The 15,578-nt window shown below is 40.0% G+C and overlaps 1 protein-coding gene across 1 annotated transcript in view; it reads right to left on the minus strand.

Annotated features, from left to right (window-relative positions):
• The window catches only part of LOC122815018 (kinesin-like protein KIF21A), a 1,294,913-nt gene that overhangs the window by 26,411 nt on the left and 1,252,924 nt on the right, over positions 1–15,578 (minus strand). The window contains exon 33 of the mRNA XM_044087270.1: positions 10,344–10,543. Coding sequence (XP_043943205.1) covers positions 10,344–10,543 — 200 coding nt within the window. The remainder of the gene's footprint in view (positions 1–10,343; positions 10,544–15,578) is intronic.

Consider the following 15,578-nt stretch of genomic DNA (forward strand, 5'->3'; position numbering starts at 1 on the left):
GCAGAGAGGGGTTGCATATCTTCAAATTCAGATGCATCAGAGTCATCGGACTCCTGTTCAGATAAAACTACTAGGGACACATCTTTTTCTTTTGGAAGTTGTAGCCTGGATTCCCCTGATAAGCATTATAAGGTATTTTGCCATTTTAAGCATTTGAGACTGAGACAATGAAGCAGGTGCCTGAGCTTGGGTCGTCAGTTTTTTGGGTGTGGTTCGTACCCTGGGCCTTAGAAACTTGGTAGTTTTCAAAAGAACTGAAGACACAAAAGAAGTCATCAGTCTGTGTCAAGTATTGGTAGTGCGAAGTACTTCCACGGAAGCCGGTGCCTGCTCAGCGGCTCCGGCCCCATCAAAGATAGACACATCTGCAGGATACTTCCCTGAAGAAGAGTGTCGAGGCATATCGGACTCCGAAAGGGACTCTGTATTGGCCTGCGAATCCACAGAAGCGGCTTCAGGGGCTACGAAAGTGCCTCACTGAGGACCGGAGAACTGACGACTAACTTAACGGAAGGGTCATCATTAGTTTTGGACCTGTGCAATCTGTCTCTGTCTTTATCCTTACATTTTTTCGGAAGATCTGTTCTTGGATGGCTTACTGAAGCCATATCGTAATTCGAGGACTAAGAGCGAAAATATCTAGCTACAATAAGGGCCCGACGATGTATAGTTCTGGCATTAAACAAAGCACAAAAGCAACAGCGGGGGATGTCGTGGTCTGGGCCTAAACAAATGACGATGTGATATTTGCTTCCCACAGGCGAGACAATTGTTAACTTTTTCTGACATTGGTTAGAGCAAGAAAAAAGGATCCCCAATGAGGTACTTAGCTTTAGAAGACTTCATTCGGAAACAAAAAACTCAGGTAGCGGCCGACCGGCACTCATGTGTACTGCTTCTGGCTCCTCAGCAGGAAAGACTGATGTAATGGCATCGGCTGCCTGATTTTTTACCACTGATGACCTGATGTCAGTCCTGGAGCGACAGAAACAGACACAGAAATACTATGCCTCTGGTATTCGGGCCGACTGAAGGCTACCCTGGCAGGGATAACCCAAATGTGATGACTGCAACAGTGAAACACAAAGAACATCTAGGTTGGGGCCCCTGCTTTGAGTTTGCTGACACACTCTTATGCTGAAATTCAATGAGACTGCACAAATGCTGGAATTTCCTGGAAAGCTCTGGGGTTTACCAGTGAGTGCTGCAGGGGTTACAGTTGTTGCCATGTGCTTGGGCCGGTTTATTTTAACTACGTGCTGCATACTATCAACATGAGCTTTGTTACTGTGCCTTCTAGAGCTATTCTCATTTGTAAACATATTTGTTTGCTTTTCTGTGAGCTCATATATTTCACAAATCTCAATGGCCTTATTCAAAGTTAAATCACTGTCACAGAGCAAAATTTCTCTCACATTATCATCTTTAATACCACACACACATCTGTCCTTTATCAACTCAACCCTTAAATCACCAAATCTGCACATTTCAGCCTTGTTTCTCAGGTCAGTTATATATGCTGCAAAAGTTTCAATGGACTTTTGATCCCTTTTATAAAATAACTGCCTTTCCATTGTTACAGTTGTCTGGGGGTTACACATTTCTCTAAATTTACGGTTTAAGCACATGAGGTCTTCCCTTGACTCAGCCTGTACAACAATATGACTGTTTCCACCTCTCCTGTATAGACAACAGATGCATACACAAACGAAGGTTCCCTTTCTATGGCTTCTGATCCAGCTAAATTAAGTAGAATAAATGCTTTTGTATGGTCATCTTTATCAGAAAATGCAGCCTGTATGAAAATGTCGTACTGTTACTCAAACACACTCCAGTTCTCTGCAATATTACTGTCAAATACAAGTGCACTGGGTTTTCGAAATACGTCTGTCATGCCCACAAAGTATGAATAAACACACTCAAAATATGGCCCTTGCAATTATGTACAAACAAACTGTTCTGTGAGCTTGTAATAACATTCAAATGCACAATAAACGCTTCAAAATACTGTACTTTGTGAAATATGCTCTGTAATGGCTGTATTCTGTGAAATAACTTTACTGTAACACTGCACAAACATATGAACACTTTATACACTTCTGATAACTCAGACATCTTTGCTTAATATGAAAAATACATGCTTTGCAAAAATGCCGTTGTTTCCCCCTATTTTACTTGTTTTATGCAATTTGGACTTTTATTTTAAACACTTTCCGCAGTAATTCAAATATTTTTATCAAAATCGTACATAATCGGTTTATGCGAATATCATTGTTCTGTATGCCTCATTTCATATTTTACAAATAAGAAATAGTGCTGAGCCAGTTTTAACATCTGAAATTTGTTTCTGACCTGTTTTGTGAAATATGTATATTATAGGGGAAAATTCACTCCTGTACATTCCACTAGTCCCAAGCAAGTGCCCTAAGTTGTTTTAGCCATGCCGACTCTAACACCATGCCCTTTAGACATGCTGCTTCTGACACCATGTCGCTCGTGTCTGTCTAACATAGATGACAAGCAGGCGGTGTACTTCATTTAGATGCTTTAATACATAGAAACATATCAGGATGGATAGCAGCATCATAAAATACAAATAAACTAGTTAACAAGCCGACCTTATATACATACATGCTTACATCTCAACAGCTTACTACAAAATGACAGTCTAGCTTGCACATGCTCAGTACTATACACGTGAGCAAGTCATTGGACAGCTTCTTAAAGGTACACACACACACACACACACACACACACACACACACACACACACACTGATCTACAGTTTGTTTGTTTATTTAAATGTATTTACTTTTTATAAGTGACTAAAATTTGCTACACTGGTTTTCTGACACAATTCATCCTGATGGATTGAACAAAAATGCAATCATAATGGAACCAAGAATATTTACACAAAGAACACTTACATCAGCAGAAAAGAATGTACATGTAAAGTGACATGGCAAACAGTAACAACACCTCCCAAAAACAATGATATGACTGGACTGAACATTAGCGAATAATAACCATACTGCCACATTAAAGGCTTCAGGAGTGCTGTTCAAAGTGGCCTTAAGTTACAAAGGCATATGATAAAAGTAAGCAACATAGACTGCTCATTGGGTAAGGATGAAATGCAGTCATCAGGGTTGGGAATCTTCTGAACAGATTTTTGAGAGAGATGGTAAATAATATGAACAAAACATTGTCCATGTTTCAGTGGTCAATAGATTTGTAGTAAATTGTCATTGTCTTGCTTACACAAAGGATCTGAAAATTTTTACAAAGACTGAGCACGAGTGCAAAATATCCCAGTTCTGCAGCACCATGACAATGAAGCTATGAAAGCAAACACACAGAATGTGCAAGGGAGAAAGGTTTGACCAGTGCAGGGATACAAAAGCTCTATGGTAGCCCCTGCTCTTAGCAGCAAGCCACCCTACAGTGCAACTCTGACAGAGGTGGATGCCCTCTGGAGCTATAGGACTCTGATCCCCCTCAAGGAAGGCTAACATGGAAAACCTCATAAGCTAGAAAAAGAAGTATATTCTAACAACATCATCCAGAGGGCATGCCCTTAACTCCAGAAACTCTGAGTTCCTCTCAAGTTCAAAGACACACCAGAATGAAAACTTCAGTAAATTATAATGATGCAAAAATAAACCTCCCTTTACTATCCTTCACCCCTTTTCTGGATGTATGTTCAATGCATCTGATTAACAGCTTGCTTATTTTTCATTTCCCATTCTCAAATGCACACAAGTGAAAAGAACAAAGTGGAAAGCTATGACCCTTGCAGGCCTCCAACAGTTTGAAGGATACAACACAAACATATGATGACCTTTAAACACTGGTGCTTCTGAATGCTGCCTCATCTTTAAGCACACCAAAAGAGCACCAATGTTTTGACAATCTTGGTCATTCATCAAGCCATGAGTATGAATATCGGTAAAACCCAAATGAAAGAGATGAGTTATGGAAGAAATGCCTCCTGAGGGTACTCATGGTATGGATAGAAAGGTGCATCTCAGATGACTGGAGCATAAGTATTCTAGTTCCAGTGTACATGAACAAAGGGGACATTCATAACTGTAGGCAGTACAGAAGTATCAGACTCCTACCACACTGCATCAAAGAGCTGTAGATAGTGACCAATAAACAAATATGCATAGTAGTTAAGAATTAATGGGAGACAGCAGTTTGGATTCAGTTCAGGATACAGCACAACTAACCTCATATGGGCAGTAACAAACAGACAGTGGACAAGATGCTGGATATGAGGGACAAGTCCAACTAAGCATTCCTAGACTTAGAGAAAGCCTATGACAAGGTCCCAAGGCAGCTAATTTGGGAAGCCCTTCAGTGGTTTGAACGACTGGAGATGCTGGTAGAATTAGTGCAAGCTATGTAAAAAGGGCCAAATGACACAAATATGAACAGTGTTCAAACTCACAGACAGATTCTTGCGGTAGTGGGTGTTTTCTGAGCCCATACCTATTCATACTGGTGATGTAACAGGTCAGAAGGGGTAGCTCAACAAACGTGTTGAATGCAAATGGTGTGGCATTATGAGCAAACTCTGAACATGAACTTCATTGAATGATGGGGAACTGGAATGCAAAACTGTAGCCGCATGGTGGGAAATTACGTACAGACAAGACAGCTGTCACAGCACCAAATGAAGTGCCCGAGATGGGCAGCTGCATGCATACTGTGGGACAGACAAAGAAATGAGGACACCAGAGCAAAAGCTATACTAGCCCCCATTGCAGAGAATTTCAAGGAGAACAGATTACCGTGTTCTGGCACATGTAGGAAAACAGAATATGGTATCAACTAAGAAGATTTGGGAGAGACGAGAAGATGACAAGAGGATGCCATGACATAAATTCAAGAGATGGATGGATTGTGTGAAAGAAGTCTTCCAACAGTCAGGCATGACTGTCAAAGGAAGGAGAGTGGCTGTGACTCGAGAGAGATGGTGACAGCTGACTTATCATTCCAATGCCAGTTAGAAATGAGAAAAAGGGGTATAAGATGATGTATTCATTATTGGCACATTTTTCTATACTCCTAAACTCTGATGTATTCATTCATGACACCTTTTTGTATACTCCTAACATCTGATATATTCATTCTTGACACCTTTTTGGATACACCAAACATATACTCCTGTTAGGTAAAAAGCACAGTGCAAGAACTGCATTTCTGAATCTACTGCGAGTGCATGCATTAGCACAGCTGCTATTACAGCTTGAATGCAGACACACTCCCCCCAAATCCTTAAGGCAGGTACTGCCATCTCAGGCTTTCACTCAGGTGGAGTTCTTTCAGTGAGACCCAATCAAGACCTAAACACCTTCCCAAAGGTTTTTTGGACTCATCTTGTATGCATTACGCAAGATAGCTTTTGAAGCCAGGATCGCTAGAGGTGCAAATTAAATGTTTCTGCTGCTTCTGCCATAGCTCAACAAAGCTGAAGATTCTGCCAGCATCATCTGTAATTCCAAACTGCAGTACTAGGAAGCCAAATGGTCAAATTACAACTTGTAGTATCAAAGATAAGTTTTGAGGAGGTCAGTTTCTTGGGTAGCTCAAGATTTTCAGTTATCCAGAATATATGCTATGTACCTGGAAAGGTTCTCAAATTAGTTTGGGGCGGGGTATTTGTTTTCAGGTCTAAATTATTAAGCAACTTGATGGTTCTTCATGTATTTAACAAGGCTTGCAGAGTCAGGGGCCAATTTTCAGAAATCCTGCAGCTGCACTGAGGCATATTTCAACTAGTGGAAGTTGGCCAACTTTATATTTTATCTAGGTTTACTCAAACTGAGTGTACATTTTCCTGTACTCAGCAAATTATCATGGCACAGATTGTGGTGATAAACATTCGCTTAAGGATGGCTAGCTGTAGACCTGTTTTATTAGTTAGATTCTGCTGCAGTTTCTTCCAGTTCATTTTATATACATTTTGTCAGCAATGATTTGAGAAGAATGAAGCTAGAATCTGAACAGCAGCTGGTGTGGGGTTTGGTGGTTTGCGCAGAAGAATGTTAACTTTGAACTAGTTACAAGGTTACTGGATGAGGTTTCCTGAGCTTTAACATGTAAGTGAAGTTTATTTTTATATAGGAATAGGGTACCTCCTCCACTGTTTTTTGAACAGTAAGCAAGTATAACTGTAGCCTGGGAACTGATGAATGATGTTGGGCATGTCATCTTTTACCCAAGACTTAGTTTTAGCTAGAAGATTTGATGAGTGCTTTTGAAGCAAATCTTTATATGTACACATTTGTTTTAAATGCTGCCAGTGTTCAAGACCATACTATTAGATGGCTATTAATATGAATGGATAATAAACTATATTGGGAATGAAGTCTAAGATTGCTGATGGACAGGATTGGATTCTATGTTCCCTTTCGGCAGGAAAACATTGGTAATTTTAAACAGAAATCTAGGGTATTTTTCAGTGGGGGAGGCTTACTTTGGCAAAAAGGAAATATAGATTTATATTGTTGGTGTCAGCAAAGGTAGAAAATACGTGGGTCCTGAGGTTTACGAGTAAGTGGAATGTAGTGGGGACACAAGGTGATGCTAGGTTTCTGATACTGATAACGTAAAATAAATGTGAATACTAGTAGCATACAAACTGGGTGAAACATGTTTAGAAAAGTTGGAAAATTTATCATTAGGGAAAGGAGAGTCCAATAAGTGTACCATATGAAAGAACACGAGGATACATTTGACAATGTTGGTAGGATGTTGCAGGAAATGTGAGAAAGTATTTTGGGAGGAAGGCAGTGAGTAAGGATGAACAGGCAACTAACTGCTTAGAAGTATATATACCAGTGTCTATGAAGTATGAAACAGAATATAAAATCACATATATACTGTTATACAAGTTGTCTAAAAAGAATTTGGATGCAAGTATATATGTAGAAAGGACTGTCCTCATCTCCAAACCAACAATATGCAAACTGGCTTTCATCTGCGACTATACATCTTTATAGAATTTATTTTATTTTGCATTTGTTGAATGGGACAGTCTTACTGGGAAGAATTCCTTTTCAGAGGAGGTCCATGGAGAAAAGCTCCATCAAATACAACACTATAAAAACAAGATGGAAAAAAAACTTAATTTAAAATAATAATAAAAAGAAAAACTGTATATGTGAAATGCAGTGGAAAAACGCAGACAAAGAACAATACTGAATATGACTTAAAATGTTACACATAAATAGACAGTAATTTAAATGGGTTACTTTAGCTGAATAATTAAATGATAAACATGAATTAAAACACTGTGTATGTATCAGTTTACAATAGGTTTAAATAGGTTACTTTGGAGGAAATGCTGAAAACTTATCTTAAGGAAAGAAGTTGGGAAAGAAAGAAATTAAGCAAAGGAAAGGTATAGTTCATAGGTTCATTGGTGAATACTAGGATACCTGCCCTGAAGGGCCATTTTAAGTCTAGCCAATAACCCTAAATCAGAATCAAACCCTGTACCTTCTCCCTAGAAAGTGAAGACCTTATCCATTATGCCAAACCCTCCGCAAGTTGATACTAAGCTAATTGCCCATGTGGACCATTTTAAGCATAATCAATTTCTCATTTGAGGATCACACCGTGTACCTTGCATCTGTAAACTAAACACTTTAACTATTATGCCAACCTGCAAGACGTGGAAAGGGTGGTTAAAATGAGAGGGCTTAACCTAGTGTAAGGCAGGAACAAAGCAAGGACTCCAGCAAGTGTTGTTTAACAGACTAGTTGACATTTGAAGGATTTAAAGTTATTCTCTTGTTTTAGAGCAAGTTGCATGAGGTTCCATTTTTTTGGCAACACAGGAAAAGTAAATAAAGTCTCCGGTGCTGCTTTGAAATTTAGATGCATGAAGAGGTCTGGTCAGTGCTGGGCTGCCTTCTGTGCAGAGTCTGCATGTCCTCCCTGTGGTCACATAGGTTTCCTCTGGGTGCTCTGGTTTCCTCCCACATCCCAAAGACATGCTTTAGGTGGATTGCACACTCTAAATTGGCCCTAGGCTTGAGTGTGTGTGTGTTTGTGCCTTTTGTGGAAGGTTGGGCGCCGGGCTGGCAACTCAACACCATAAAACTCCACTGCCAATCATGAGTAGACAGGTGATCAGCTGTGCAACCCCTAACCGGGAAAAGCCAAAAGAAGAAGAGGTCTCTCAGTAGTGAGGAATGTCCTTGACAATGAATATATCTAAATACTACTTTTTTTTTTTTTTTTTTTTTGAGTGGGACATCTTTCAGTTTTGTAGGTCATTCTGCCTTTCACAACTCCTCACATCCCACCCTAGGGTAGAGAAATCCAGGGTGATTGCCACTACAAGAGTGGAACAGATAGTATAGAGTTAGGTCTAAGAAAGAAAGCCATGGTCAGACTGGTAACTGAGATGCAACCTGCAAGCCAGGAAATCATGCCATTTGGGACCACTGAATAACTCATGTACAATCTGGAGAAGAGAACCAAGTCACTGTTATTAGTTACAGTGTCATTAGACATAAGAATGTTATCTTATGTGAATCAGAACAATATTAAAAATTGTCCTTGATATTGATCCTTAGTCTACCATTACTTTTGGAAGTGTCTGTATGTGGTTTCCACTAGAACATCCAGTATCGGATGCTTGACTAGCCCAATAAATGCAAAGAACCACAGAAATACACTGACAGCAAACAAAAAGCCTGCAAAAAATCCTCAAATTCATAATCTTCTATATTATATGTTTGAGATATGACCTCTATGATGGCTAGTAAAAATGGAAGAAGAACCTCACTGGCATTACCATAAGAAGTGGTATACTTTGGTTTATCATAGGAGAATATTAAGCAAGTAACAGCAGAAAGGTCGAAAATTAGCTATGTGCCATATACAGGTTGCTGCTGGAAACAGTGCTTGTTATTGCGGAAATCTGAAGCATATCAGAGTACACTATCAAATGGTTCAGTTTATCTGCACACAACAGCAGCACGGTATAGGCTGTGGTAGAAGACAGGAAAGGTAATAGTAGGGGATTTGGTTAAACAAACTAGACAGATGGAGAACTGTCAACTAACATTTAATACTGACAAATGTAATGCGCTACATCTAGGACAGACTAACTGATAAATGCAACGGACTACATCTAAGACAGAGTAATCCAGGACCCCAGTACAGGATGCAGAAAATGAGAAACCTAATGCAAACTAAATAGAAAAATGTGCTGGTAGTGTTGCTAAGAGCAGTACTGGACAATCAGATGAAAAGTGAAAACCTGAGAGCTACAGCCAGCAAGATGCTCTGGTGCATCTTGATGGAAGTACATGACAGAGAGAGGTTAAAGATGCTCCACTAAAGTGCAACGGACAGTTTTCATTTGGAATACAGTGAGAAGGTCTGGAAAAACACGGGCAAGGCAGGCTTATAAAAGACATCACTGAAAGCAAATAACAGAATTAGTGGTATATAGGGACTCTACTATCTATGAACTAAAAGGGACGTAATTTGGGATAACAAAATCATGACTTGGGATTGTAAAGCAGAAGAGCTGAGGAAGTAAAATGGCATACAATACCACTCAGAGGGCCTTAATGACTAGGTATATAACACCAAGGGAGCACACCTAATCTCTATGGGCATTTAGAATTTGCGGAAAAATAAGGACAATACACACAGTGTTTAAGTCAAGTGCCTTATTTACAGCTTACTGAATAGGTGCAAATGAAGCCAATGACATAAGAGAAAGTGGTCAGTGTCTGAACATATTGCTGGAATACATAGTAGAATAAATCTCAGCAAAGACCTTCGAGAAGGCATGAGACAGTTTAAAAAAGAGAGGGAGAGTAGACTGTTAAAAAAAAAAAAAAAAAAAAAAAAAAACTGCAGGTAGACTAAATGGATAACTTGTTTCTTCCTGACAATGATGTAAAGTAACGTTATGTATAACAGCCACTTTTCTAACTGTACATTTGCAGTGCTCCACATGTCTAATACTGATCTAAGGTTAGAGTCCAGGAGTAAAACTTGGATAAGCTGCTTTCCTGAATGACTGCTTACATGATAGGAACTCTTAATACTTAACACTGGTTTTGTTTGCAATCATGTTAGAAACTTCAGTTTGCTTAGAAAAAAATAGCAAAAAAATAATTCATTCAGAGATTTCGTAATGGGAAACTAAACTTCACATTAAAGCAGCTCTGAAAAGAAATACTTAATTGAAATCACAATGTCCCATTTTCAAAGTCTACAAGTATATATATTAAACGATACAAATCTTAAAGAAAACCACAACAGTTGTAAACCACAGATATCACATCTAAAATGTGAATACTTACTCTGATGCAGTAAAAATATGGCTAGAGTTAGTGCAGATGGCGTTTACTGGACTATCATGCCCCTTTACTTCTCCAAGTGGTGAACAGGTTTCTATGCTCCAAAGTTTGAGGATGCCACCTCTGCAGCCGCTCAGGAGGCCTTGATGACCAGGTATAATACCAAGGGCACACACCCAATCTCTATGGGCATTTGGAACTTGCTGAAAAATAAAACATACAGTGTTTAAGTCAGGTGCCTCATTTACAACTTACCGATTAGAAACCTAGGGAAATCAGAGGTCAACAGACAGGATCAACACACAACTGAATCCCTAGAATTAGTGTGTTCATCCAGAGGTAAGGGTGTGGCCAAGTACTCAAACAAAGAATGTAAACCAAGTCTGCTGTAGTATGCTTTTCGAGCCCTTTTAGTACAGCCCAGAGTTTTAACAAACTGGATCTCAAATGAAAGTTGAAATCGTCACCAATAACATTACCAATAATGAAAAACAGAAGTTATGTACTCACCATAATGATGAATCTGTGTTGTCTGTTTTCATTCTTCTTCATCCCTTGGATTTTGGATCCAACTTCAGATCAGTCTTTGGCCACTTCTTACACTTTGGACCTGTAGCTCAAGCTCCTACCCTTACCTATAATCCTCTCCCTCAGATTGAGTTTGCCCCCTTGATATCAATATATAAAAATGAAACAATTATATGAATGTCTAGAAACATGGTAAGTACCAGGAGCTAACAGAAGGAAAAAAAACAAAAGTGAATATGTCCAGGTCCTACCAGGAGACCATGCAAATATCTTCTACCAGTGAAAGAGGGGAGGAGAGAGGGTAGGTTAAGGAAGGATGAAAACAGACAACACAGATGCATCATTATAGTGAGTGCATAACTTTTGTATTCCATGTTGTCTTTTTTGTCTGCTCCTCAACCTTTGGGACAGAGTCCCCAGCTAGTATCAACTCATGGAAGGATATTCTTGGAGTAAGGCAGAACCAAGTACTACCCTGTTCCTAGAAAGGATATCCAACTTGTAATGAGCTATGAAGGTATGAGCATTGCATCAAGTAGCAGCAACACAAATGTTATCTACAGATGTTCTGGATAAGGAAGAGGAGGAACTGCAAACTGACCTTGTGGAATGAGCCTGTGATGGTCTTGGTAAAGACAAACCCTTGTATTTATAAGCATAAGAAATATATTTAGTGAGACATTGTGCTAATGCAACTTAGCTTTTGAAAATGAGATAAACAATTGGCCCATTTTCCTGAAAGTTTGTGTTCTATGAAGATAAATCTCAACTATTTGCGAACATCCAACAAATCAAGCATATGTTCCCCTTTACTGGAGAATTTAGGGAAGAATACTGGTAGATTAATGGACGGGTTAAGAGTGAATTCAGATGCTGCCGTCAGAAGAAAGGAAGGGATGGTGCGAACAGAAACCCTGTCTTCATGAGAAATTATACAAATTGGTTGGCAGGATAAACCCCTAAGTTCCATAATTCTTCTAGCAGATGCAACAACCAGAAAAAATGTTTTTCTGGGACACACATTTTAAATCGGCTTTTACTGTGGGTTCAAAGGGAAACTGACTTAAGGCCTGGAGAATTAGTGTCAAGTCCCAAGAAGGGTAGGGTCCTTGATTGGTGGCCAGAGTAAAAAGGTACCTTTGAGAAAGTCTTGCATAGCATAAGGGAGGTCAAGGACAAATTATCTTTGCCTACATGAAAACTGGAAATTGCAGGCACCTGCACTTTGATTATAGAGTAACTTGCCTCATTATGAAAAATGGAAGCCAAGAGTTCTAAAACTGCTGGAATGGGTGCTGAAAAGGGGTCTAGATTTGTCTCCTTAGCCCAGATAGAGAATCATTTCTATTTGTTCTTGTACATCTTCCTAGCTGAGTCTTTTTGAGTAGTAGTATGTATATGTAAAACCTGGGAAGAATGCCTGGACTTTCTAGCCATCACTGGAAGTGGAAAAATCATGTAGTCAACCTGAGGGCTTGTATGTCTGGTAAGATAGCCTGGTGGGTTGATACAGAAGATCCAGAACCCAAGGAGTATATTATCAGATGCAGCCAAAGGAATGGCAACCACACTTAGTGATGCTAGAATGTTTGGTAAAAGAATGCACAGAAGACAAAGTTGTTCCTTCTAGGATAGTTATAGACTCAATCCCCTTGTGAAAAGCCCCAGCTGAGGCTACTGCTCTAGTGGAATTTGCCTTTGCTAGAGAAGGCAAAAATGTACTATGCAGGCTGAAGCACTAGGCAATACATTTAGAAAACCAGCTGGCAATAGTTTGTTTTGAGAATTGTTTTCCTAACTTGAAATTTTGGAAAGAAACAAACAATTGGTCAGATTTGCAAATATCATTAGTCTTATCCAAATAAAATCTGAGTGGTCTGTGTACATCAAGACACTGCAGGATTACCTCCCCTTAAGTTGTGGATTATTAAAGAAAGTAGGAAGATCAACGGCCTAATTGAGGGACAGTTAATTTACCACTTTAGGCATAAAGGAAGGGTTGGGCCTTAAAGACTCTATGCCCTATGACAAAATGAGGATGAGAGGGAGGGCCATTAAGGCCTGCAGCTTGGAAAATTGACTAGCTAAAGTAAGGGTTACTAGGAGTATAGTTTTCCAAATACAGAAGTTGAAAGAAACAGAGGCTCCAGGCTGTAAAGGAAGGATGGCATGTTTTTCCAGCACGAAGCTGAGGTCTCAAGAAGCAGAGACAGCTTTCCTAGTAGGTTTAAGGTGGAGAACTCCTTTTAGAAACTGTTTTTCCAATAGTCTGAAAAGAACAGGTGGCTCTTGAGACAGGCAAGCATGCCTTGACAGAATGTGCTAGGCCAGTTTTTAACAGCTCACACAAATAAGGGCAATGTTTATGAATATGACACCAGACTGAAAATGTTTTCCATTTAGCTATATAAAATTTCTAGGTAGTAGGTTTCCTTGCCTCCACTGAGAACTTGAAGAACATCCCCAGAAAACTGGTGTGTGAAAGGGATCAGAATTCTATCATCCAGAATGTTGGGCTGAGCAATGACAGGTTAGGAAAAAGCAATGAGCTCTTATGTTGTGTGAGCAAGTCCACTGTGAGAGGTAACTTGTGATGATGACCCCAAGCTAGATGATAGAAGGGGAGGAATGAATGTTGCCTTGACAAAAATGGAGTCACCTGCAAGATCTTAGGGTTGTCTCTCTTGATCTTTGCTAAAATCTTGGAGAAATGATGCAAGAGAGGAAGGCATATAGGAACCTTTGTTGCCAAGAAGAGATTACATCCATTTTCCAAGCTTGTGGACAGTACATCCTGGTGAAAGGAGAGGAAGTTTTTGTTGTCTATGGATGCAAGTAAGTCTATATGTAGCCCCCCCCATTTGTGGACTCTGTGTAGGAAAATCTCCCTGTTCAGCATCCATTCATGGGGATCTTCTCGATCTGCTTAGAAAGTCTACAGGACACTGTCCGGTGAAGGAATGCAGACTGCTTGGAGGCATGGGTTTGCTTTTGTGGCCTGATAGCATGCCAGAAGAGCCAGTTTTGCACAGTCAATAGGACATGGTACCATCTGCTTACTTATGTACCACATGACAGTAAACTTATCTGTGAAAACTCATACTGGTCCTTAATGCCATGAGTGTCAGAAAATCTGAAGGTCTGAATAAGTGCCCACATCACTTCAGACTGTCGTCATCTGATCTTAAATTTGGTGGCCAGTGGTCCTGAACTCTCAGATTGCCTGCCCATGCTCCCAAGACATCATCTGAGGTGTTTCTGTGTGCAACTCTTTCCTGTTGTAGTATAAGTACTTTGAAAGACAGGCCCAGACTGAGATTTATCTGTGATATCCACCAAAGGACTTCCTTCTTTACGCATGGCAGGAGAGGAATCTGGGTGTACAAGGGAGGGGAATGTTGAAACCAGACAGATTTTGGGTACCACTCAATCATTCTTACATGGAAGTCTGGCAAAGGGAAACGTGTATGACTGTGGCCATGAACTCCAGTGCTGTGAGCATTTCTCTTGCTCTGCCAGTCTGCAAAGGGGGAAGAGAATGGAAGTAACTGGAGAAACCTTCCACTTGTCTAAAGGAAGAAAGACCTGCATGAGTTTGATACCTAGTCACCAGCCCAAGAAAAATAGGTCCTGGTTTAGTTCCACTGTGGACTTCTTGAAGTTGTGAATCTCAAACCTTGAAGCGGGGACAAGGTGAATTTGAGATTAAGCAAAAGGGTCAACAGATCATCCAAGTAGGGGAATATCTGGGAGTCCTGCAGAAGGTTATAACCAGAGTCAAGTACTTTGTGAAGACTCTGGGGGCTCCATAAAGCCCAAAAGGCAAAGCAGAGAACTGGAAGTGTGATGAACAAGTGGAAAAACTGACATTTCCTGAAGGAAGGCAGGCTGGATGGATAGGAATGTGGAGATAGTAGTTCTTTATCTCCAGTGACACCAGAAATGTCTACATAAGGATGAATTGTAAGAGAGTTTGGAGAGAGGACAATTTCAGAGAAGGAAAGTGTTGAGGGTAGACAGATCCAGTATAGGTCTCCATTTTCCTCCTCTTCCTGATACAAGGAACAGTCTGGAGTAGAACCCTTTTCCCAGAAATAGAGAGGAAATAGGTTCTATTGTGCCTTGATCGAGCAAAACCTGAATGATGTATGACAGCAACTTTATTTTACTGTGAGGAGCAGGAGGGATGCCATTCAATGGAGGAAATTCCAACCCACTCATTCTGTATGCCTGTTGAATAATGGACAGAACCCATTTATCTTTAGTAATGGGGTGTCATTTTTTTTTTACAGAAAAGGAGGACTGGAGGGGGAGTGTGCTGAGGGTAATCAAGCAAACTTGTCTGGGTAGGAATACCTCAAAGGTCTAGAGTCCTTGTCTGGTTTGTCTTAGAATCTTTATCTAGGCATTTTCCTGGTCTTACTGGGAGGTCTAGACTCCCTGTGGACAAAAGAAGCGAGATTTGCAGGGTAGTTTCTCTTGTATCTGGGATATGAAGTAAGAAAGATGTGCAGAAAGTTCTTCAAGATCTTTCCTTGTTCTTGCAATGTTTTAAACACACTAGTAATGGCAGGACCAAATAAAAGATGCCTGTTCAGAAAATAATCTGAATGTTTTTTTAATGTCCTCAGGGAAGGGTTGAAAGTGTAACCATGCATACCTCATAAGAACAGAACCTCTAGCAGCTACTCTAGAGGAAGCTTCCACTAC

The sequence above is a fragment of the Protopterus annectens genome, chromosome 11.part0 (assembly GCF_019279795.1).
Source record: "Protopterus annectens isolate FY-2018-M chromosome 11.part0, PAN1.0, whole genome shotgun sequence".
In the NCBI taxonomy this organism is placed as follows: domain Eukaryota; kingdom Metazoa; phylum Chordata; order Ceratodontiformes; family Protopteridae; genus Protopterus; species Protopterus annectens.